Below are 23,873 nucleotides of genomic sequence, written 5' to 3'. Positions count from 1 at the left end.
TGTTGCCACCTATTGGTGAGAGTGATCATAAGGTCTTGACCTGGGAGGTGGCTAAAGGTGTGCAATTTGTGATAAGGACAGGGTATATGTGGAATTACCGTGCTGGCAAGTATGACAAGCTTAGGAGATTGCTTGGATCAGTGCCATGGCATGTACAACTGCAAGGGCTGAACGTCGATAGAGCATGGGAAGTGGTCAAAGAGCATTTACAGGAGGTTATGGCTGATTGTATACCTAAGGTCCGAATAGTGAAACAAGTAGGGGTTAAATGGATGAATAACACTATTAAGCTTGAGCTGCAAAAAAAAGAAACAACTATGGAGGGAATTTAAAGAGAGGGGTGACCTGCAGGCATACGAACGGTATAAAGTGCAGGCCAGAAGGGTAACGAGTGTGGTAAAAACAGCAAAAGCCGATTATGAAAGGAAACTAGCTATGCAAGCAAAAGAGAATCCCAAACAGTTCTTTCAATATGCTGCAAGCAAGAAAAAACTGTACATGGCAAAATGATTTTAAGGAATGACGATGGTAAAGAGTTCACTGAACCAGTCGATATAGTGGAGTTACTGAGTGCGCACTTTGCAAAAGTATATCATCCAGGTGGTGACGTTGAAAAAATGAAGGAACCATTAGTTTATACGGGAATTGTGATGAATGAAGTGGAGGTGAATAATCTATTATAGAACCTTAATGTGAATACATCTGTGGGATTGGATGGTATACCGGCACGGGTCTTGCATGAAGTGGCTAAGGAATTATCAGTGCCCTTGACCATGTTGTTTAATCTGAGTCTTGGGTCTGGCTTAGTCCCGAAGGCATGGAAAGAGGGGAAAATAGTTTCACTGCATAAAGGAGGATCCAAGACTATGGTTGCAAATTACCGACCCATCAGCATATCAGGAGTCGTTGTCAAGGTCTTGGAGAAAGTAGTCAAGGGAAAAATACAGGAATGGATTGATGAAAATGAGATACTGTACAGAGGATAGCATGGCTTTGTGAAGGGTAGATCATGCCTCAGTAACTTGCTCAAGTTTTATAACAAGGTGACGGCTGAACTGGATAAGAGAAATGGGTTTACAGTGATACTGCTGGACCTGGCAAAGGCGTTTGACAGGATACCACATGGAATTCTAATCCGTAAACTACAACATATGGGAATGGATATAGGGTTGGTGAGATGGATAGCTGGGTGGTTGATGGAGAGATATCAAAGAGTAGTTTATTGAGGAGTAGAGTCCAAAAGACGGCCTGTGACTAGTGGTGTGCCACAGGGTTCTGTTCTTGGACCACTGCTGTTTAATCTGTTCATTAACGATATAGGGAAGGGCCTAAGTGGGACAGTTCATTTGTTCGCTGATGATGCAAAGTTGGGTAGGGCGATAGTGAATGCAGAAGATGTTTAGTCTTGCAAGATGACTTAGATCGATTGGAGTTCTGGACTAAGGAGAATGGATGTCAATTTAATGTGACAAAATGTAAGGTTATGCATTTCGGAGTGAAAAGATTAGCAGCAGTATACCACATTGGTGGAACTGTACTCCAAGAGATTGATGAGGCCAGGGACTTGGGAGTGTTGGTGGATAGGGAGATGAAGTTTAGGGGGCACATTGCGAAAGTAGCTAAATCAGCTCATCAACTCACTTGGTTGTTGAAAAATACCTTGACGAGCAGAGACAAGCAAGTTATTGTACCTCTGTACCGAGCCCTGATAAGACCTCATCTCGACTACTGTGCCCAGATTTGGTCACCTCGGTTCCTTCTTGATGGGGAGGAGGTGGTCAGGATCCAGAGGCGAGTGACTAAGATGATAACAGGTCTGTGGAATGAACCACATGAGAACAGGTTGAAGATTTGTGGGTTGCAGAAACTAGTTGATAGGCGGAAAAGGGGAGATATGATTGAGACATTCAAATTGCTAAAAGGATTCTATAGGATTAATTCAGAGGATATTTTTGAGATCAGGACTGGTGGTGGGAGAACTAGGGGACACCCATGGAAGCTGGGCAAGAGCGTGGTTAGCAGGGGTGTTAGAGCTGGGTTCTTTACTTTTAGAGTGGTAAATGAGTGGAATAAGCTGCCAGAGTCTGTTGTGGGTGCTATGACAGTGAGCGAGTTCAAAGCAAGGTATGATAGATACTGTGAGAATGTTGAACAGTTGTGTGAACATGATGTGTAGGGCCTCCCTCGATGAGTCTAAGGACTCCCTGGAGTAGCCCATAGTAATAATAATAATTATTCAAGAAGAAATGAAAGAGTTTGAGAACAGGAACCAAACCTTGGAGAATCAGTGGCAAGCCCTGAAGAAAACACTGATTCATCCATAGAGTCATGTGGTGAGGTTGTCTGTAAGGATAGAAAAATTAGAATTCCATGGTGGACACAGGAAGTTAAAGAGGCAGTGAAAGAAAAGAAAAAGACATATCAAAAGTTCCTGGCAAGTAAGTCAGATTGTGCTCTTAGAGAATACAGAGACAAATGTAAGAAAGCTAAACACTGTGCAAAACTAGCTAAACAAAAGTCTTGGGAAGACTTTGAAAAGAACATAAAAAATAAATATATGAAGGAAGGTGGCAAGATATTCTGGAGGCTATTGAAAAAGCTCAGAAATGGAAGAAAGAGTGCTGTAAAAGGAGTTAGAGATGATAAAGGTGACATGAAAACGGGAGAAAAAGATATCCTTGAAGTATGGAGTAATTACTTTGAAAAATTGCTAAATGAAACAAGCAGTGAGGACAGGACAGTGGTAAAAAAACACTGACCAGACATGTAGTCAGGAATACATATCCATACTTGAAGTAGAAAAAGCCATCAAAAGCCTGAAATGTGGAAAGGCAGCAAGAGTAGATGATATTCAACGAGAAATGCTCAAGTATGGAGGTATGGCTGCACTACATAGTTCAGAAAGCTTGGACAGAGGGACGAATTCCATATGATTGGAGTAGAGCTCTCATAGTACCCATATATGGAAAGGGAAATAAAACTGAATGTGAGAATTACAGAGCCATTTCTCTACTGAATGTTCCTGGTAAGATATATGCAACTTACTTGAGAAATGGTTGAGAAAGATTGTGAAAGAGAAACTTGGTGAAGAACAAGCAGGATTCAGGTCAAATAGAGGCAGTCAGGATCCGATCTTCACTTTAAGACAAATAGTTGAGAAATCATGGGAATATAACAAAGATCTGTATTCAAGTTTTATAGATCTGGAAAGGGCATATAACAAGGTGCCGAGTGAGAGAGAGATAAGCTATTCAAAACGCTACAGTTATATATAGTGCCAGTGGGGCATTATATCAAGCAATACTTAATCTTTATTTGAGTTGTAAGTCGCAGTTAGAATTGGAAGTACAGGAAGATGGTTTAATGTTAAATCTGGTGTCAGACAAGGATGTACATTGTCCCCTCTGTCATTCATTATCTATATGGATCACATTATGAAGGAAAGTGGTATTAAACCTGAAATCAATATTGGAGATGTTAATCTCAGCACTTTGCTTTATGCAGATGATGTTATACTTCTAAATTAATCTGCAAGTCTGCAAGATTCTCTGAGTAAATTGAATAACTGTTGTAATAGATATGATATGCATATCAGCAATAACAAGACAAAGACAATGAAAATAGGCAGAAGCATTGAAAATATCAACTGAATTTTGAATGGAGAACTTATTTAACAAGTAAAACATTTCAGCTACTTAGACACGATTTTTAGTGAAGATTGTAAATTAAATATGGAAATAGACAACAGAATCAACACTGATATGGTAGGAAGTTAACCGAATAAATTTTTATGGAATAAGAGAGAAATTAGTCAAAATACTAAATTAGCTGTACACAATGCAGTGTTCAAACCAGTTTTAAGCTATGGATCTGAGAGCTAGGTGAGAAGTAAAACACTTTGCACTCACAAAGTCACGTGACCACAAATGACTTTGTGAGTGCACTACTTTGACAAGGCATCATTGTGCTGCATGTCTGTCTCACAGATGGTGTAGTACTAGTAAGCTCCATTGTTGTAGTCTTCTGCAATGCAAACATTAAGGAAAAAAAAGGTAATTGTGATCAAAATACTTCCAAGACTAAAAAACAGAGAAAAGCTATAACACTGGAGGAAAAATTAGAAGTTATAAAGAGGTATGAAGATAATGAGCAAACAGTTGACATAATCAGAGCTACAGGAATTTCAGAATCAACTTTAAGAACAATAAGAAATGAATCGGAGAAAATAAAAGAAAGTTGCAAAAGTGCGACAAGAATGTCAACTAAGATAACACAGATAAGGGCACCAATTATGAAGAAATTGGAAAGGATGTTGGCCCAATGGATTGAACATGAAAATCAAAGTGCTGTTCCGTCTGCAAGATTCCCTGACTAAAATAACTATTGTAATAAATTTGGTATGAAAATCAGCAATAAAGACAATGAGAGTGGGCAGAAACATTGAAAACAAACTGTATTCTGAATGGTGTGCCTAAATAACTGAAAGCCGTTATTCCTCGTGGTCTTATCCCTTGTCTACAGCCCTTGGATGTATTGGTCAACAAACCATTCAAGGACTATGTACACAAATTCTGCACAGAGTGGATGGCATCTGGCAACTATGACCAGACTCTGGCAGGGAAGATTAAGAGACCATCATTAAAACTGTTGCGCAACTGGATTTTGAGAGCTTGGGAAATGAGTTCGTCAAAAATAATTGCCAAGAGTTTAAAAAAAAAAAAAAAAAAAACTGCCATCTCTCCCTGGATGGGAGAGAAGATTATGCTATTTGGGTAGATGACTTGGACAGTGCACACAAGGAAACCGCTCTAGAAGCTGGAAGTAGCGATAGCGAGTAAAAGATTCTTGGCAAGTCCTCCATTTTCATTTTTTTCCTGAAAACTTTAGTTTCCGAAAATCCATGCATATATCTTGCATCACGATTTTTTAGCTTTAATTTTGGGGGAAAAAAAAAAGTCAGAATTATATTCGATTAAATACAGTAAGTTCCTTTTGCACTATTATGTATTTGGCTCAGTTGTCATTTTGTTATTTTCCAGTCATTTATGATATTATCAGCAAACTTAATTATTTTAACTCTTTCTAATAGAAAAGCCTTGGTGTTGATGGTTATTCATGCCTTATTTTTAACGGTATTAACAACACCACACAATTTTATCAAAGAGATGTTTTATTAACTGCTTATATTTTGCTGAATTTCAACTCTGCATCATCAGAGCACAACACACTTGTACACGTGACAGTGAGTGAGTGGAACAATGCAATTACGATGGACAAAAGAACTAAAGTTCTATATTTGGCACCCTCTAATGGGGGAAAAAAAACAGCTGTGTGGGAGTTTCTCTTAGGATAACAGTCTCCCAAATTTTTGGCAAATTAATGCAACCATATTTGTTAAGGTTGGTAGAATTTTTCAAAGCCATTGCTGACTCAAAAAATAATCTTTCAGATCTGTAACAACTCCTAAATAGCACATTTGTTTTCCTCCATCTAATCCTGTGTGCAGGAGTGTCCAATGCATGGTCTGCCAGTCCTGACTTTTCCATAGTAATAGTAGTGAATGTATTTTTCATGTTCTTCCAGGCGGATGTTAACTGATCTTCCTGTTTGCCCATAATAGGCCAAGTCACAGGGAACTTCATACACTCCTGGATGTGCTAGAGGGTGAAGTTTATCCTTAGGCGAGCAGATCAGAGTTGCTAATTTGACATAAGGTTTGAAAGTGGTGCGAAGGCCATGTTTCATGAATACTTTGGCTATCTTTTCTGATGTACCTTTGACATAGGGAATAGAAATGGTCATTACTAATTTAATGTTCTAATTTTCTATGGATTTGATGGATTTCCATCCGAGTTTTGTACCTGGCTATTAAAACAAAGGGATTTACCACCCCCTTTCTATTAAGAAATGGTCATGTTAAATAATAAATACTACACACACACACACATTACTCTGTCCTCCCCTAATACACAATAACACAACATGACCATTTCTATTCCCTATGTCAGAGGTACATCAGAAAAGATAGCCAAAGTATTGATGAAACATGGCCTTCGCACTACTTTCAAACCTCATGTCAAACTAGCAATTCTGATCTGCTTGCCTAAGGATAAACTTCACCCTCTAGCACATCCAGGAGTGTATGAAGTTCTCTGTGACTTGGCCTATTATGGGCAAACAGGAAGATCAGTTAACATCCGCCTGGAAGAACATGAAAAATACATTCGCTACTATTACTGTGGCAAGTCAGGACTGGCAGACCACGCTTTGGACATTCCTTCATACAGGATTAGATGGAGGAAAATGAATGTGCTATTTAGGAGTCGTTACAGATCTTTTTTGAGTCAGCAATGACTTTGAAGAATTCTCCCAACCTTAACAAATATGGTTGCATTAATTTGCCAAAAATTTGGGAGACTGTTATCCTAAGAGAAACTCCCACATAGCTAGTTTTTTTTCCGTTAGTGGGTACCAAAAGGACTTTAGATCTTTTGTCCATTGCAATTGTATTGTTTCACTCACTCACTGTCGCGTGTACAAGTGTGTTGTTCTCTGATGATGCTGAGTTGAAATTCAGCGAAATATAAGCAGTTAATAAAACATATCTTTGATACAATTGTGTGGTGTTGTTAATACCGTTTAAAAATAAGTCATGAATTTGAACTCTTTTTTTGCTTCTTGTAACTGTTTCGTATCTTCTTTCATTTTATGCTTGTCGCCTTTCAAATTGGTCACACTCTACAATCTGCTTTCACTCCTTTCGCATTCTTATGGCAACACTAACATAAGTCGAACGTTATCAGCATAACACCCATATATTTAACACATGTTTCAAAATAAATCAGATTTTATGGTCTCATTCTGTTATTAGCATACTCCACCTCTGAAGGTGGAGAATTTTTTTAATGTATAAAAATAAAATTCTTCTCTATTATTAAGGAATATCTAAGGTCATGTCCTACTTAGTACTGTAAATAAATGCTATTTGAATCCATTGTACCTAATGCTTTCACTGATGGCATTAGGATTGAGATTTTTAAAAAAAAAATTCAGAAAATACATGTTTGCATTATTTTTTTTGTTTAATCCTTCATTTTCATGTGTTATTGGTAGTGTTGTGATATGCATTGGTTAATTCATTAGTTCTGCCATTTTTTGTATAGCAGTGTTGTGAGACAAGTTGGCACCAAGGTGGATGTGTTTTGCTTTTTTTAAACTGTTCTATGTTGATCATTAGAATGAGTGAAGAATGCTGCCTAATTCATTCATACCCACTAAGTTTCTATGAAACTTAGTGGGTATGAATGAATAAAATTGAGTACTGAGGGAATAAATAAGCAGTTTTTTATGCGACTAATTTTTTTTTTTAAATCCCTATTCTGATATCGCTTATCATTGTCCTGATGAAGTCTTCATGGTTAGAAACTTTAAATGCTGCTTCATTTAATGTGATCTTTTCCAGAGGTAAATCCTGGATGTTGCATGTGATATTACTGCAATTTGTTACTTTTTTAAATTAGACTTGTCAGTCACTATAAAATGGAGTTACTGTTTTCAATTTTGCTTCCATTTCATTTCTGCTTGTCTGTTTTATGATGAACAAAGTTTTGCAGTTATTTTATATTTCTGTTCTGAATTAGGAAATGCTTGCATGAGGACATTGGCAGTTTATTAACAGTGATTATTAGTACAGTATTAAGTTCAGATTGCTTAAGTAGCAGTAATAAAAAATAATGGGGTGCAAAGTATACACTCAACGGGAAAACTGGGAGTGGTGGACCAAGACCCAAATTTCAGGGGCAAGTTGAAGACGTTATGTTGGATAATGGTGATGATGTGCAGAAATAAAGAGGTTATGATTCCATTGTGCAAGGCCTCATATGGATTATTGTGCACAGATTTGGTCACTGTGTTTTCATGGTGGTGATGAGAATATGTTAGAATGGGTCCAAAGAAGATTCACAAAGGTGGTCAGTGTTCTTTGGAATATGGAGTATGAGGACAGATGTAAATTGCAAAGCCCTGAGAATAGGAGGAGGATGGGATAGTCATTGGTTATCAGGTTGACATGGAACAGGTTTTTCATAGAATGGGAATGGGAGATAGAACAAGAGGCCATCCCTGGGAAACTGTATAAGTGGAATGCATTGCCTGAGTGTCGTGAATGTTGACACATTGAATGAGTTTAAAGCACAGTTGGATGATCTTTGTGTGTGATAGTGCATACCTCTCGCGATGAGTCTGATTCCATGGAGGTTACAAGTTAATAATAATATATTTAGTAGAGCATTTTAATTCCAGTATTAAAAGTGGAACAAAAACAGTTTTGCTACCTTTTTATCAATAAGAACAATCATTCAGATCAGTAGTGTCCTACATAGATGTGTTTACAGCTTCTGACATTTTTTAAATGTATGAATCCCACCTCCAGCCTTTCGGTGCACATAATGTAGTCTAGCATATCATGGGTTGTGTTTACTCGTGGAGTTTTATATTTGGAAACCTGAGACCAGACAAACTTTTCAAACTGCTTCTGACCTCCATTAAGCAGATCACTGCTTTTAGACAATCCAGAACAGCTGCTCTTTAGAAATAAGAATAAAAAGAAAAAAAAGAATTTATGAAACTTATGGAAACAACTACTGTGTTAGAGTAAAACTTTAGTTTAATATAAACCAAAATAAACACTCGACGTTTCTACCTTGACATGAAGGTCATCATCTGGGGTATACACATATATACAAAGAAACAAGCTGCACTACAATCCACATGGCATGCTAAAGTTACTGACCAACCGTTACAACTATAGGCCTTACCTCTGGGGGGGAAAAAAAAAACTTGCTACATCAAAGCTAGAGTCCTGTTGTTGTTATTATTATTATCTATTAGGTTACAAAATTAAATTAGGCTAGAAAGCAACATTTTTACAAAAAGGAAAAAAAAAATATAAATAAAAAAAATACATATAAATTACAACCAACTGGTAAGTATTCTATCCTATTCTTCTCGTCTGTCCTAGGATGGGTTGAGTCCCCTTCTAATGAGAGGTTACTGGCATGGTAATGCAGCTGGTTCGCTACTCCTCTGCTGCATCCCTTAAGGGCGATATTCATGACTGTAATCTCTGTGTGTGTATGTTCATGGGCCAGTTTGCCTGCTTGCAAAAAACCCCAGATAAACTGGGGGGGGGGGAGGAATCCTGCTGTCCACGCCCAAAACTGGCTAACTTGGCTATGGCTGAGGAAGATCCTTGAGCTCCTCACGCTGTTGACGGGAATTGAACCAGGACACTCCTTTCCCAGGCATATGGTTGCAAAGCGCATAGCCACTAGGCTAACCGCATGGACACTGGTATGTATAATGGTAAATAAAAGCTGAAAAATTGTTTAGTCCTAAAGTCAGGATTTGCTGGAAACTAACTGGGCTGAATGTGTGCATCCAAATTCTTGGGATTGTAATGCCACCATTATTGTTAAGATTAGGGTGGTTAATCAAAATTTCACAGGCTTCTTTACATTTCTGTTCATACCAGCTTTTTGTATGATATAATGAGCAAGTACTTTTCCAATCAGTTTGGTGTAGGATGTTAAGAGCGTGATCTGAGAGGCCTTCAAAAAAATTTTTAAATTTAATGTGTCGTTTATGCTCTTTTTTATGGATAGGGATTGTACGTCCAGTTTCTCCAATATAAGGTTAGTTACAGGTACAATAGATGCAATAAACTCCAGGATGTGTCAATGGGGGAGAGGAGCTGAATGTTTTTTTTAATTTTAAAGGTGGTTTAAAAGTGGCATTAAGATTATAATGGTGTAAGAGTCTATTAATTTTCTCTGATAACCCTTTAATGTATTGTTTTACTGTAATCTGTATTATCTTTTGATGAAGTTGTATGAAAAACTTTATTAATAGTATTTTTGCTATAGCTATGGATGTACAATCCCTATCCATATAAAAGAGCACAAACGACACATTAAATTTAACAATTTTGGTGAACCATGCCTCTGAAATCATGATCTTAACACAAAAAAAAAATTATTAGAAAACTTGCTCGTTATATCATACAAAAACCTGGTATGAATGGAAATTCAAAGAAGCCTGTGAAATTTTGATTAAGCACCCTAACTTAACAATAATAGTGGCATTAAAATCCCAAGAATTTGGATGGCACACATTCAGCCCGTTTAGTTTCCAGCAAACCCTGACTTTAGGACTGTAAGCAATTTTTCAGTTTTATTGGCCATTATACATACTAGTTGGTTATAATTTATATGTATACTTATATAAGTAATTTTTTTATTTTTATTAATTTTTTTATTTTTGTAAACGTGCTGCTCTCCAACTTAATTTAATTTCGTAATCTAATAGATAATAATAATAGGACTCTAGCTTTGTAAAATTTTTTTCCCCGCCAGAGGTCAGGTCAATGGTTGTAACAATTGGTCAGTAACTTTAGCATGCCATGTAGATTGTAGTGCAGCTTGTTTCTTTGTATATATGTGTATACTCCAGATGATGATCTTAATGTGAAGGTCGAAACGTCGAGTGTTTATTTTGGTTTATATTAAATTAAAGTTTTACTCTAGCACTGTAGTTGTTTCCACAAGTTTCATAATGTATTCTGATCACCATGTAAGCATGAAGGAAAAGAATATATGAAACTGATTGAAGTTAGATGTCAACAAATAACTGGCTGAAATTTGCTCCAATTGCAATGTAGCTTTTTTATTTTATCTTTGTCATTTTAATTCTTAGCTTTGATTTTGGTCTCTTTTTCAGAAATTGACAGAAGACCTTAAACAAAATCTGTGTTTCAAATTTTACTGAACTGTTGAAGTATGTGACGTGTACACGTATCTTATATGAGGAGGTCACCTTCTTTCTCCATAATAATCCTGCTCATTTAGTTTGATCAGATGGAATTTTCCAAATGTCTAATAATTAATGAGATAAAATTTGGTCAGATGGTTAAATGATGCAGCCATTAGATTCAACCTGATATTGCAAATGCTTGTTATTGATAGTTCAGCAGGATGTGTTTTGAGACTTGATCAATTTGAAGTAGACTGGCCTAGGTCTCAAGTTAGAGACAGTCTAAAAAATGTATGAAAATTATTTTATTTTGATAAACTTTTATTATTTTTTGTAAATAATGTGATCACAGTTTGCATTTATAAATAAGTTAATTGGTGGATGTGATTTACACTTAATAATTTATTTTACTTAATCACACTCCATTTTTTTTTATTCCTGTGTGTATGTGTAATAATATCCCTTTCCCCCATTTTACATAAATGTTACACGAAAATTTTGAATGAAATCCTTGGTGAAGAGACAATCAAATAGTGTAAGAAAACATCGAATGATTATCAGATCATCACAACTAGGAAACAAATGCACCACACTGATTTTTTTTTTTTTTTTATACTTTCTTATACTTGTTTCTGTTTGTTGTAGTAAGCTTTCTTTAATTATTCAAGCAATGCTTAAGAGAGAAGTATGATAAACAAAATGATTTACTATAGAGTTTGAGCATAATGAAGCATGTTTTCAAACGTATTAAAATTTTATTTTATTTCTGAAAGACCTGTTTGTTTACATTATTATGCTATAATAAATATTTAGTGATTACTGTAATTTATTTTTTAGTAACATTTTCTTCCTCAAAAATTAAAGTTCCTATATGCAATTTGCAGAATACAAATTGTAGCTGCAACTGCTGCTCACAAACACAAAAATTAGCTTAATTTTGATAATGATTTTTCAATACCAAGAAAATGAATACATTTTATTAAGTAAATGTTTGTCCAAGGCAGTAAAATTTTTTAAATCATCAGTCTTGAACATGTTAAAATAAATAATAATAAAAAAAAGTGAAATAAGGTTTAGATATTTTCTGAATCTAAATATGTGTATTTTGAATTATAAATATGACAGATTAGTCAAGGGGAAACAAGAAGTAGTAAAAATCATTGAAATTCAGATTTTTTGTGATCAGTAACATACAAAATTTGGATTCAGACTAGTTTTAGATAATATCAAGTCCAAATAAATATTAATATAAGATGAGGCTGGGTATTCAGATGCAAAAAATCTTACTTATAAACTATATTACCTGAAATGCTTCTCATTTTCTAGAATTTCAGATTTGTACTACAAACTTGAAAGTAAACAGCTTGCCCCTCCTTTTTTGTACTGTTATAAATCTGTACTGTCAGATTTATATTTGTTATTTCCTTTTAACTATGTTCTTACAGAACTTAATTTGCTACCAACAGGATCTAATGGCCACGGACGAACTCTCATCATTAATCTCCCCTTCTGCCGAAACAGATCAAGTGTGCAACCAGTGTAATCAAAAATATGAGCAACCACGTGTTTTGTCTTGTCTCCATGTATATTGTGAAGCTTGTTTAGAAAGACTGTTGAAGAATGAAGAAGATAAAAATTCCACAACTCTTCTCTGCCCAGAATGTGAGCAGGAGACTAAAGTAAGATTTTTAGCTTTGATTTGGTATGTTTGCTAGAAGTTAAGATTTTTTACTATGTTAAAATTATCATAAATGTTCATAGTTTATACAGGGGGTTGATTTACATATTCTCTTTCTCATGCATATTTAATTTCTATTCATGTACAGTATATGTGAATTGTTTAAAGTTGTCTCACCAAAAATTGTACCTTATAGACCAGTAGTTTATGAAGTGCAGCAAGGAAAAATTTTGATTTTATGCACTGTTTGCATAAATCCATTGCAAACATCTTTGCTGTGCTTTTATCAGTGCTTTAGAAAAGTTAAATCGATCATTTGATTAAAAAAACTAACGGGCGTTATCATAATAGAAAAATCCATTTTTAAATGCAGAATGCATTGTTTGTATCATAATTATTGTATTATGCACATAAAAATAATTGTTAGTTTGATTTCCTCTCATTTCATTGTATACCCAAGGAACATCATTGCTGCAGATACTTTGGCATCTCTTCCACATTGATCTGTGAATTTAAAGACGTCTGAGTTATGAACATTTTAGTCTCAAGGATGATGATGATGATGATGATCTCATTATTTGGGTAATTAGACTGTAAAAAATCTAATCACATTTTGGAGGGCAGTAAAAACAGCAAATGAAAGCAGCAAAGTATGAGGAATGCTATTATTATGGGCTCCATGGAGCCCATAATACTCATCAAGGGAGGTCCTAAACATCATGCCAAACACTATTCAACATTTGTGCAGTATCTATCACTTGGCTTTGAACTCAATCATAGTCATGACACCCAAAACAGACTCAATCTGTCACCACTCTTCAAGCAAAAAATTTAACACCCTTGTTAACTATACTCTTGCTTTCTAAGGATGAGTCCCTAGTTCTCCTACCACCAGACCTGTTCTGAAAAATTTCCTCTGTATTAATCTTGTAAAAACCCTTCAGTAATTTGTATGTCTCAATCATATCACCCCTTTTCTGTAACCATATCACCCAATTTTTATAACCCACAAATCTTCAGCCTGTCCTCATAAGGTTCATTCCACAGACCTACTACCATCAAGAATATAATCATAGAGTAATCATTCACTTACTAATACTGTTAAATTGTTTTACAACCTCAATGAATTTTATTAACATTTGACCTAGCTTGTTGAAAGTTTTGTCACTTGGTTATTCTATAAATTAAAGATGCCAAGAAATTATATGCTTGGTTTAATCCTTTCTCTAAGTGTAAGCAAATAATGTTTGCACTTGAAGTATCTTCCTGAGTGGGCAGTTGCCTTAGTATCCCATGATTCAAAGTGCACGCACTCACTCTTTCAGATGTGTATAATGCTGAGCATTATGGGAAGGACTGCTACCTGGACTGTTTTTAAGAAATTAATCTTTGCTACCTGGACTGGTTTCAACCTTTTATTGAGGTCTCATCAGTGTAAGCCAGACCCAGAAGAGAGATCAATTGTGAAGCCTAGTTGTGATGATACTTCACGTACAAATATTATTTGCTTATACTTGGAGAAAGGATTAAACCAAGAATATAATTTCTTGGAATCTTTATTTATATATAACACAGTGGGGGGGGGGAATGTGACTACTTGTGTATGGATAATGACTTCTTTATTACTTCAACCTTGGTATCTCTTCTGGGTCTGGCTCTCACTGATGAGTCATTAATGGTTGAAACTGGTCTGGCTAGTTTCCCTTAGCATTATACGCATCTGAAAGGGTGTTTGCTTTGCATTATGGATACTAAGGTAATTGAAGTTAATTGCTTGTATATACAAGTAGCCCAGTCATGAAGATACCTCTTGTGCAAACATTGTTTGCTTATCCTTGGAGAAAGGGTTAAACCAAAAATATAATTTCTTGGCATCTTTAATTTATGACCTAGCCTGGTAGAACAGAATATCTAAGAAAATAACTGGTCCTTAGACACATGTTTATAAGGACACCCCCCCCCCCCCCCATGTGGCATTTAATTTCCATAAGATTGCATTTTTTTTCCTGTTTTGATAACGATATTTTCTTCACTGTCACTTGGTATGAATATTGCCTTACCTCAGGTGATTTCAGATTAGGAAATTAACATTAAGAAAAATTTGTAATTTTTCTTAATGTTATATACATACTGAACCAGAAAAATTCTTTATTCACTGAACTCCACAGTTCAGTTTGATAATTCCTTCACTTATTTCTGAATAATAATTCATTTCATCATATCATTTGTCTTTGAAACTCTAAAAACTTTATTTTAGTGTTTTTTCAAATCCTTATATAGAACATTTATTGAATATCTCCTCTCTAGTACTGTATAAGATTCACTTTTACGTTGATTTTTAGAGACGCCTGTTATATTCATTCCAGTTGTCAAGTATTATGTGAACTTATCCAAAACAAATCAGTGGTCTTCATTCTTATTTCTTCTCCTTGCTACTTGAATGCTAGTGCTTTTCTAAATTCCCAACTGAGAATCACCCACGAGAGAAGTAAAAATGAAGAGTAAAGAAGTAAAAAAAAAAAAAAATTGTGGGTCTGCTTCCTTGGTATGATAGGACAGTTGAGAAGAAGGGCCATGATTGCTAATGAGTCATTGAGAAGATTGTGCAGAAAGAATGGTCTGCACTTTATTGATATATGGAGTGAATTTAATGGATGAAAGAATTGATTTATGCCTGATAGACTACATTTAAATGGTTTTGGAGTTGCGTGTTTGGAGAAAGTGTTTAGTAAGAGTTTGGAAGTGCAAAACCAGAGAAACTAGGGATATCAGGAGGGGGGGGATACAATCAAACATGAGTCTGGCCACTCCTGTGATAAATGAGCATGTGTGTGTACAGAAATGATTATTATTAAGAGAGACCTCCAGGGAGTCAACGACTCATCGAGGGAGGCCACATAATACACGCACCAGCTATCATACTTATTCTTGAATTCATTCGCACTGCTTGCACTCACAACATCCAATGGCAATCCATTCCAATCACGTACTACCCTCTGAGAGGTAATAAATCTAGCCCTCACCCCATTCTTAGATGCCTTCATTCTCAACTTCCAAAGATGTCCTCTTATCCTTTCCCCACCCTCCATATTATATTATGCAGTGCGGAATGAGATTTCACAGGTTTCTTGTGTAGAGGCTTAAGTGCTGTGAGGACATTATGTTGGAGGTGTAATGGATTTTTTACAACACTCAAAAAGAATTAAATTAGAATTTAATACTTCCTATATTTCGTCCTAGTCACTAGGACATCTACAGGGATTACAAAAACAATTAATGTAACATGCACACAAAAACTTACAATACTAAGCCCAACCACATGGGTGACACTAAAGTCCTATCTAGGTGGAACGCCCTCTAAGGGCGGTAGTAGGTGGCCTGGAATGTAAGGTGGGACCTCTTGTGACAAGTGTTTCCCAAATCTTCGGAAGCTTAATGCAACCGTATTTGTTAAGATTTGTTTGGTTTCTGAGAGCTGCTGCTGCTTCTAAGAAAAGTCTCTCTTTCTTGAATTTGCTGTGGTGGAGCATGGTGGTTTTCTTCCATGATACTCTGTGGGTGGTGTCCAAAACATGGTCAGCCAAGCCTGAATGGCCATAGTTGTGTTTAACGATGTACAATTTGTGTTCCTCCAGGCGGATGGATGCTGATCTGCTTGTCTGTCCAAAGTACGCAAGCTTACAGGAACAGGGTACTTTGTAAACTCCAGGCAGAGAGAGAGGAGGGAGCTGATCTTTCGTAGAACGGATAAGGGTAGCAAGTTTGTGGTAGGGCTTATATGCTGTGTGTAGGTTATACTTTTTTAGTATCTTGGCTATTTTTTTCAGAAGTGTCTCGGATGTAGGGTATGGTGATGGCATTTTTAAAATCTTGTTGATGAGAGGGACGGGGAATGGGGGAGGAATTGATTATTTTTTTGATACTGTGTTCGCTGTAGCCATTGGAGAGGAAAGTTCTGTGTATGTTAAGCTCAGTAGTGAGGGTGGTTTCCACTGGAACAATGTATCTGCCTGTGTGTGTGGGTTTTCTGTATACAGTGAAGGCAAGTGTATCATTAGGCAGCGCGTGACTAAGGTGTCTAGGAACGGTAAACAAATGCCACAGTTGTTCTTAATACCAGCGAATACAACCGAAAAATGAACATTATCCTCCGCGATCGCGCTACCTACATCCCGCTAGAACACGACCCCACAAAAACACAAGTTAAGAAATTAAAAATCTTACTTAAAAAAGTAACCTCCTGGCCCCCTGACATCACGAAAAAACTTAAACCTTTCCGCTCCCGTCCCCCCCCCCCCCGCCGAATATACCGTTTACCAAAAATCCACAAACCCAATTCCCCACTCAGACCTATAGTAGATGCCACCAATGCACCTTGTTACAGACTGTCTAAACAGCTGGCCAACTCTCTGTCCCCCCTCACTGGAAATTCAGCTTCCTATATAAAAAACTCGAACCACTTTAAAGCCCTCACAGAAAATTTAACCTTGAACAATACAGACATATTAGTAAGCTTTGATATCTCCTCTTTGTTTACCAACATTCCCTTAACTGACACTTTATCTCTCTTAGAAACATTTTCCCCTCTGACATCTTAGATCTCTTTTCCTTTGCCATCAACTCTGGGTATTTCTCTTGGAATAACAAAATCTACAAGCAGATAGAAGGAACCGCCATGGGTTCCCCCCTCTCACCCCCCCCTTGCCAATTTCTATATGGAAGATTTCGAAAAACGAGCCATAGACTCAACCCCACTCAAACCTTCTATCTGGCTAAGATATGTAGATGATGTGTTCTCCATTTGGCCTCATGGCCCAGACACGTTAGACTCCTTCCTCGGTCATCTCAATAGCCTACATCCAAGAATCCAGTTTACTATGGAAAAGGTAAAGAACAATTGTTTACCCTTCCTAGATACCTTAGTCACGCGCCTGCCTAATGATACACTTGCCTTCACTGTATACAGAAAACCCACACACACACACAGGCAGATGCATTCACAAACTCTCCCACCACCACCCCTCACAACAATATGGCATCATTAAAACCCTTACCAAGAGAGCCCACAATCTTTGTTCCAGTGGAACCGCCCTCACTACTGAGCTTAACCACATACACAGAACTTTCCTCTCCAATGGCTACAGCAAACACAGTATCAAAAAAATAATCAATTCCTCCCCCATTCCCCGTCCCTCTCGTCAACAAGATTTTAAAAATGCCATCACCATACCCTACATCCGAGGCACTTCTGAATGTGTAGGTTATACTTTTTTAGTATCTTGGCTATTTTTTCAGAAGCCCCTACCACAAACTTGCTACCCTTATCCGTTCTACGAAAGATCAGCTCCCTCCTCTCTCTCTGCCTGGAGTTTACAAAGTACCCTGTTCCTGTAAGCTTGCGTACTTTGGACAGACAGGCAGATCAGCATCCATCTGCCTTGAGGAACACAAGTTGTACATCGTTAAACACAACTATGGCCATTCAGGCTTGGCTGACCATGTTTTGGACACCACCCACAGAGTATCATGGAAGAAAACCACCATGCTCCACCACAGCAAATTCAAGAAAGAGAGACTTTTCTTAGAAGCAGCAGCAGCTCTCAGAAACCAAAGAAATCTTAACAAATACGGTTGCATTAAGCTTCCGAAGATTTGGGAAACACTCGTCACCAGAGGTCCCACCTTACATTCCAGGCCACCTATTACCGCCCTTAGAGGGCGTTCCACCTAGATAGGACTTTAGTGGCACCCATGTGGTTGGGCTTAGTATTGTAAGATTTTGTGTGCATGTTACATTAATTGTTTTTGTAATCCCCGTAGATGTCCTAGTGACTAGGACGAAATATAGGAAGTATTAAATTCTAATTTAATTCTTTTTGAGTGTTGTAAAAAATCCATTAAACCTCCAACATAATAAAATTCACAGGTTTTTGATTCCGAATTGGTTGGGATCACATTACTAAAATTGCGAGAACATCCCAACTCATAGTAATAATGAGGGGAACATTGGCATGCAGAAGCAAAGAGGTTGTGTTTCTCTTGTATAAGGCCACATATGGACTACTGTGAGCTGATTTGGTCATCTGTTTTTCAGGGGATGTATTGGAGAAGGTCCATAGAAGGTTTACTAAGTTAGTATCAGGTCTGTTGAATGTCAGATATGAGGAGAGATGGAGGGAGTGCAACTTGCAGAGCCTTGTGAATAGAAGTGGGGATATGATTTGAGACATCTCCGTTGTTGAGGGATTGTAATTACCAGATTAATGTGGAGAAGATATTTTGTAGAGTAGAGATACAAAGATACAACCAGAGGCCATCCATGAAAGCTGTATAAGAAGGGCATGAGCAGGGGAGTGAGAATCAGGTTCCTTTCATGGAGAGTGATTGAGTGGAAAGTGTGGTGAGTGCAGAAACAGTGAATGGGTTCCAGGCATGGCTCAATGATCTTTTGGCATGAGAGAGCATAGACCTCTCGTAATGACTCCTCAGACTACATGGGGTGAGAGATTAATAATAATTATAATGGATTGGTAATGACATTACACTATGGTAATTGTAGGTACAAGGGGGTATTGAAATGCATTCACACGAATGCCAGAGGGTGAAGAGTTTTTGGCATTGGTCAGCTTGGCTTGGTGAAGGCAAGAAGTTGTTCTCTCTAAGCTCTGGCAAGGTTCCAGGGGAGTGAAAAGAGGATAAGATAGTTCCATTGCATGAAGGTGGCTCCAGGACAGAAGTAGCAAATTACAGACCAATTAATATGTTACGAGTGGTTGTTAAAGTATTGTAAAAGTTGGTTTAAGGTAAAATCCAACAGTGGGTGAATAGGGATGCAATACTCTATAGTGGGAAGCACAGCTTTGTAAAGGGTAGGTTCTGTCTTAATAATTTATTCACATTTTATAATAAAGGGACAGCAGAATTGGATAAAGGAAATGGCTACACCATGATACTACTGGACTTTGCAAAGGCATTTGATAGAATACCACATGGGAAAACTATTACAAAAGTTGGAGCAAATGGGAATGGATATGAAGATAGTAGCATGGGTAGAGGATAGCTGACAGACACTAGATTAGGATATGGTGAAGTGGAATCTAGGAAAATGAGGGTGACTAGTGGAATACCTCAGGGTTCTATCCTGGGGTCACTATTTAATTTATATATCAGTGATCTAGAGAAAGATTTAAGAGGGTATATTCAGTTGTTTGCTGATGATGCAACACCAGGGAGAGCAATAATTGATAGAGGTGATATAGATATCCTGCAGAATGAATTAAATAAATTGGCATTCTGGGCAAAGGATAATAATGATTGTCAATTTAATGTTACAAAATGTAAGGTTATGTACTTTGGATTAAAAAAGTTGCATACTGTGTATCGCATTAATGGTACTGGATTGCAGTAAATTAAGGCTACGTACTTGGAGATGATGATGGACAAAAAGTTGAAGTTGAGAGTGCATGTTGCAAAAGTTGGTAAAATACCTGAAAGGATTACTTAGATGTTGAAAAACATGCTAACAAGTAAAGATAAGGAAGTTATTAACCCTTTTTATAAAGCTATGATTTGGCCGCGGGGTGCTTAAGGGTCAAAGCTGTATAACTGAGAGGAGACCTCCACATAGCCTTTAAAGGAATGCGGAGAACCGACCAGGGCTTCTGACCTAATGTCCAATCCTCACCTTCTCGTGGTGCACCCTGTTGGGTATCTACTTGGATACTGAACGGAACAGGATGGGCTGGCAATTTGGGATTTAGCCGACCAAATTGTATTCTTATTGGTTAAACCAAAATATAGAATGATGGTACAACATGACAAAATTTCATGCTGGCTGGGGCGTCGCCCGGTTAAACAACGCCCCTGTTGCTTTCGCCAGGGAACCAGGGTGAACAGCGAAAAGTCAGCTACTGGAACAAATCTGAAAATAAACCCCAACTCAACATCACCAGAGTTAAAGATCGGTACTATCAACATAAGAAGCCTGAATGGCAAAGAAATGGAGCTAGCTGAGGAAGTAGATAAGTATCAGATCGACATAATAGGGGTGACTGAAACAAAAAAGACCAAAACTGGTGAGATCTTTCTGAGCAATAAATACAAAATGTTATATTCAGGCAATGATAATCAAGGAAAAGAAGGAGTAGCCATAGTATTCAACACAAAATACGAGGCTAATCTTCTTGAATGGCAGTCAGTCTCAAGTAGAGTAATGTGGGCAAATATGAGAATGGGGAACTGGACAATGAGACTTATTTGTGCCTATGGTCCCGCAGAAGGTTCTACTAAGGTAGAAGTGGAGGAATTTTTTGAGGCTTTAGAAAAAGCAACTGACACAATGAAAAATGAAAAGTTGGTCCTTGCTGGGGATCTAAATAGCAGAGTAGGAAATGATTGTGAGACATACAAAAATATTTTGGGAAAATTTGGAGAAAAGAGCAAAGCTAATAATAATGGCAAATATCTGTTGGATTTCTGCTCAGGACATGGACTGGTTATTACTAACACCATGTTCCAACATAAAAATGTGCACAAATTCACATGGAGAGAAGAGGCTAGGAATAAGAAAAGTCTCATTGACTATGTTATTGTTGATAGTGATGTTTTCTCCCTGGTGCAGGACACCAGAGTGTACAGAGGATTTGAAATTGGAAGTGATCACTATTTAGTCATGAGCAGGATAAAATTGAATGTCATATTGAAAAGAATAACATGTAAGAAAGTTTTAAAGCGAATAAAAGTTGAGCAGCTCTCAGATGTGAGCTGTAGACTAAAATACACAAAGATTAAGTTTGAGAACAGGAATCAAACCTTGGAGATTCAGTGGCAAACTCTGAAGAAAACATTGATTGATTCTGCCAGAGAGGCATGTGGTGAGGTTGTCTGTAAGGATAAAAAAATCAGAACTCCCTGGTGGACACAGGAAGTTAAAGAGGCAGTGAAGGAAAAGAAGAAAGCATACCAAAAGTTCCTGTCAAATAAGTAGGCTTGTGCTCTTAGAGAATATAGAGACGAATGCTAAACACTGTGTAAAACTAGCTAAACAAAAGTCATGGGAGGACTTTGGCAAGAATATAGAAAATAAATATCAAGAAGGTGGCAAAATATTCTGGAGGTTGTTGAAGAAGCTTAAGAATTGGAGGAAAGAGTGCTCTAAAAGGAATTAGAGATGATAAAGTGACATGAAAACAGGAGAAAAAGATATCCTTGAAGTATGGAGTAATTACTTTGAAAAACTGCTAGATGAAACAAGCAGTGATGACAGCACAGTGGTAAAAAAACACTGACCAGGCATGCAGTCAGGAATACATATCCATACTTGAAGTAGAAAAAGCCATCAAAGGCTTGAAATGTGGAAAGGCAGGAGTAGATGATATTCGACCAGAAATGCTGAAGTATGGTGGTATAAGAGTCTTACAGTGGCTGCACTGCATAGTTCAGAAAGCCTGGACAGAGGGACGAATTCCCGATGATTGGAGTAGAGCTCTCATAGTACCCATATATAAAAAGGGAAATAAAACTGCATGTGAGAATTACAGAGGTATTTCCCTACTGTGTGTTCCTAGCAAGATCTATGCAAGTGTACTTGAGAAACGGTTGAGAAGAATTGTGGAAGAAAAGCTTGGTGAAGAACAAGCTGGATTCAGGCCAAATAGAGGCTGTCAGGATCAGATCTTCACTTTACGACAAATAGTCGAGAAAGCATGCGAATATAACAAAGATCTGTATTTAAGTTTTGTCGATCTGGAAAAGGCATATGACAAGGTGCCAAGAGAGAAGCTATTCAATACGCTGCAGTTATATGGTGTCAATGGGGCATTATATCAAGCAATACTTAGTCTTTATTTGAGTTGTAAGTCAGCAGTTAGATGAAGGAAGTACAGGAAGATGGTTTAATGTTAAATCTGGTGTGAGACAAGGATGTACATCATCCCCTCTGTTATTCGTTATCTATATGGATCACATTATGAAGGAAAGTGGTATTAAACATGATATCAAAATTGGAGATGTTAATGTCAGCTCTTTGCTTTATGCGGATGATGTTATACTTCTAAATAAATCCGCTACAAGTCTGCAAGATTCTCTGACTAAATTGAATAGCTGTTGTAATAGATATGGTATGAAGGTCAGCAATAAAAAGACGAAAACAATGAAAATAGGCAGAATCATTGGAAATGTCAACTGTGTTGTGAATGGAGAACCTGTGGAACAAATAAAACATTTCAGCTATTTAGGCACGATTTTTAGTGAAGATGGTAAATTAAATATAGAAATAGACAACAGAATCAGCAAAGCTGGTATGGTGGGAAGTCAATTGAATAAATTCATATGGAATAAGAGAGAAATTAGTCGGAACACTAAATTAGCTGTATACAAGACGGTGTTTTAACTTATGGATCCGAGAGCTGAGTCAGAAGTAAAACACTTGACCAAAGACTAGAGACCACAGATATGAGAGTCCTGAGAAAGATTATAGGCGTGAACAGATGGCATCAATGGCAGTATCATATTAAAAACGAGGATATTAGGAAAGAACTTGACATTGTCAGCATCCAGGAATGCGTTAGCTGAGCTAATCTCAGGTGGTATGGTCACTTAAACAGAATGGGCGAAGAAAAATTAGCAAAACAAGTGTTCTCTGCCAGGTTGGCAGGCAAACGACCCAGAGGAAGACCAAGATATAGGTGGATTGATACGGTACAAAGTGCTTTAGACGATAGAAATATAAGATCTGATAATGTTGGAGTGTTGACAAGTAACAGACTGATTTGGAGGAAAATTGTAGATAGGAAATTAATAATGATGTAATTTTTTTCATGTAGTACTATCATATACACCCCTTGAGGGTACATGGCAGGAATTTGATGATGATGATGGATTTATTTCAATTAAAGCTGAAAGGAACTTTATTGATCTCCAGTTCATACAGAAATAGACCCAGTAAAGTTTCTTTTATTTAGGATTCTGTCTTAAAGGGGATTTAATGCTATCATCATCATCAAATTCCTGATACACACACACACACACACACACACACACACACACACAGAGAGACAAATCGGCCCTTCAGAACACACGCAATTTACAGACAAAAAATACAAGCTGTGGTGGTGGGCAGTAGATGGTGCTGATGTAGATGATTGGTAGTAGAGGTTCTGTGTGGTGGTGGAGACGGAGAGTTGTACAATAGGTGTCCTCGTGTGATGGGTTTTCGGACTCCTTGGACGTGTCATGAATAATAATACCCTCAAAGGATGTACAGGATAAGATAGTACTGCATGAGAAATTTACATCATTACTAACGTCCTCAATTATTATGTTTACTTCATTCAACTATTACGTTGAATGGAGGGTTTTATTTCTCTTCTATATATCATCTCCATTT

At 37.2% G+C, this 23,873-nt stretch overlaps 1 protein-coding gene across 2 annotated transcripts in view; it reads left to right on the top strand.

Annotated features, from left to right (window-relative positions):
• The window catches only part of LOC150099939 (protein meiotic P26-like), a 277,051-nt gene that overhangs the window by 36,678 nt on the left and 216,500 nt on the right, over positions 1–23,873 (top strand). For both annotated transcript variants that reach the window (XM_090402559.1, XM_090402558.1), the window contains exon 2: positions 12,276–12,488. In XM_090402559.1, the coding sequence (XP_090258685.1) occupies positions 12,282–12,488 (207 nt within the window). In that variant the 5' untranslated portion in view covers positions 12,276–12,281. The remainder of the gene's footprint in view (positions 1–12,275; positions 12,489–23,873) is intronic.

This window comes from Typopeltis vanoorti, chromosome 13 (genome assembly GCF_054136105.1).
Source record: "Typopeltis vanoorti isolate ZY-2024b chromosome 13, IOZ_Tvanoo_1.0, whole genome shotgun sequence".
Classification (NCBI taxonomy): domain Eukaryota; kingdom Metazoa; phylum Arthropoda; class Arachnida; order Uropygi; family Thelyphonidae; genus Typopeltis; species Typopeltis vanoorti.
The sequence above is the reverse complement of the archived record's forward strand: the minus strand, read 5'-3'. Positions and strand labels throughout refer to the sequence as shown.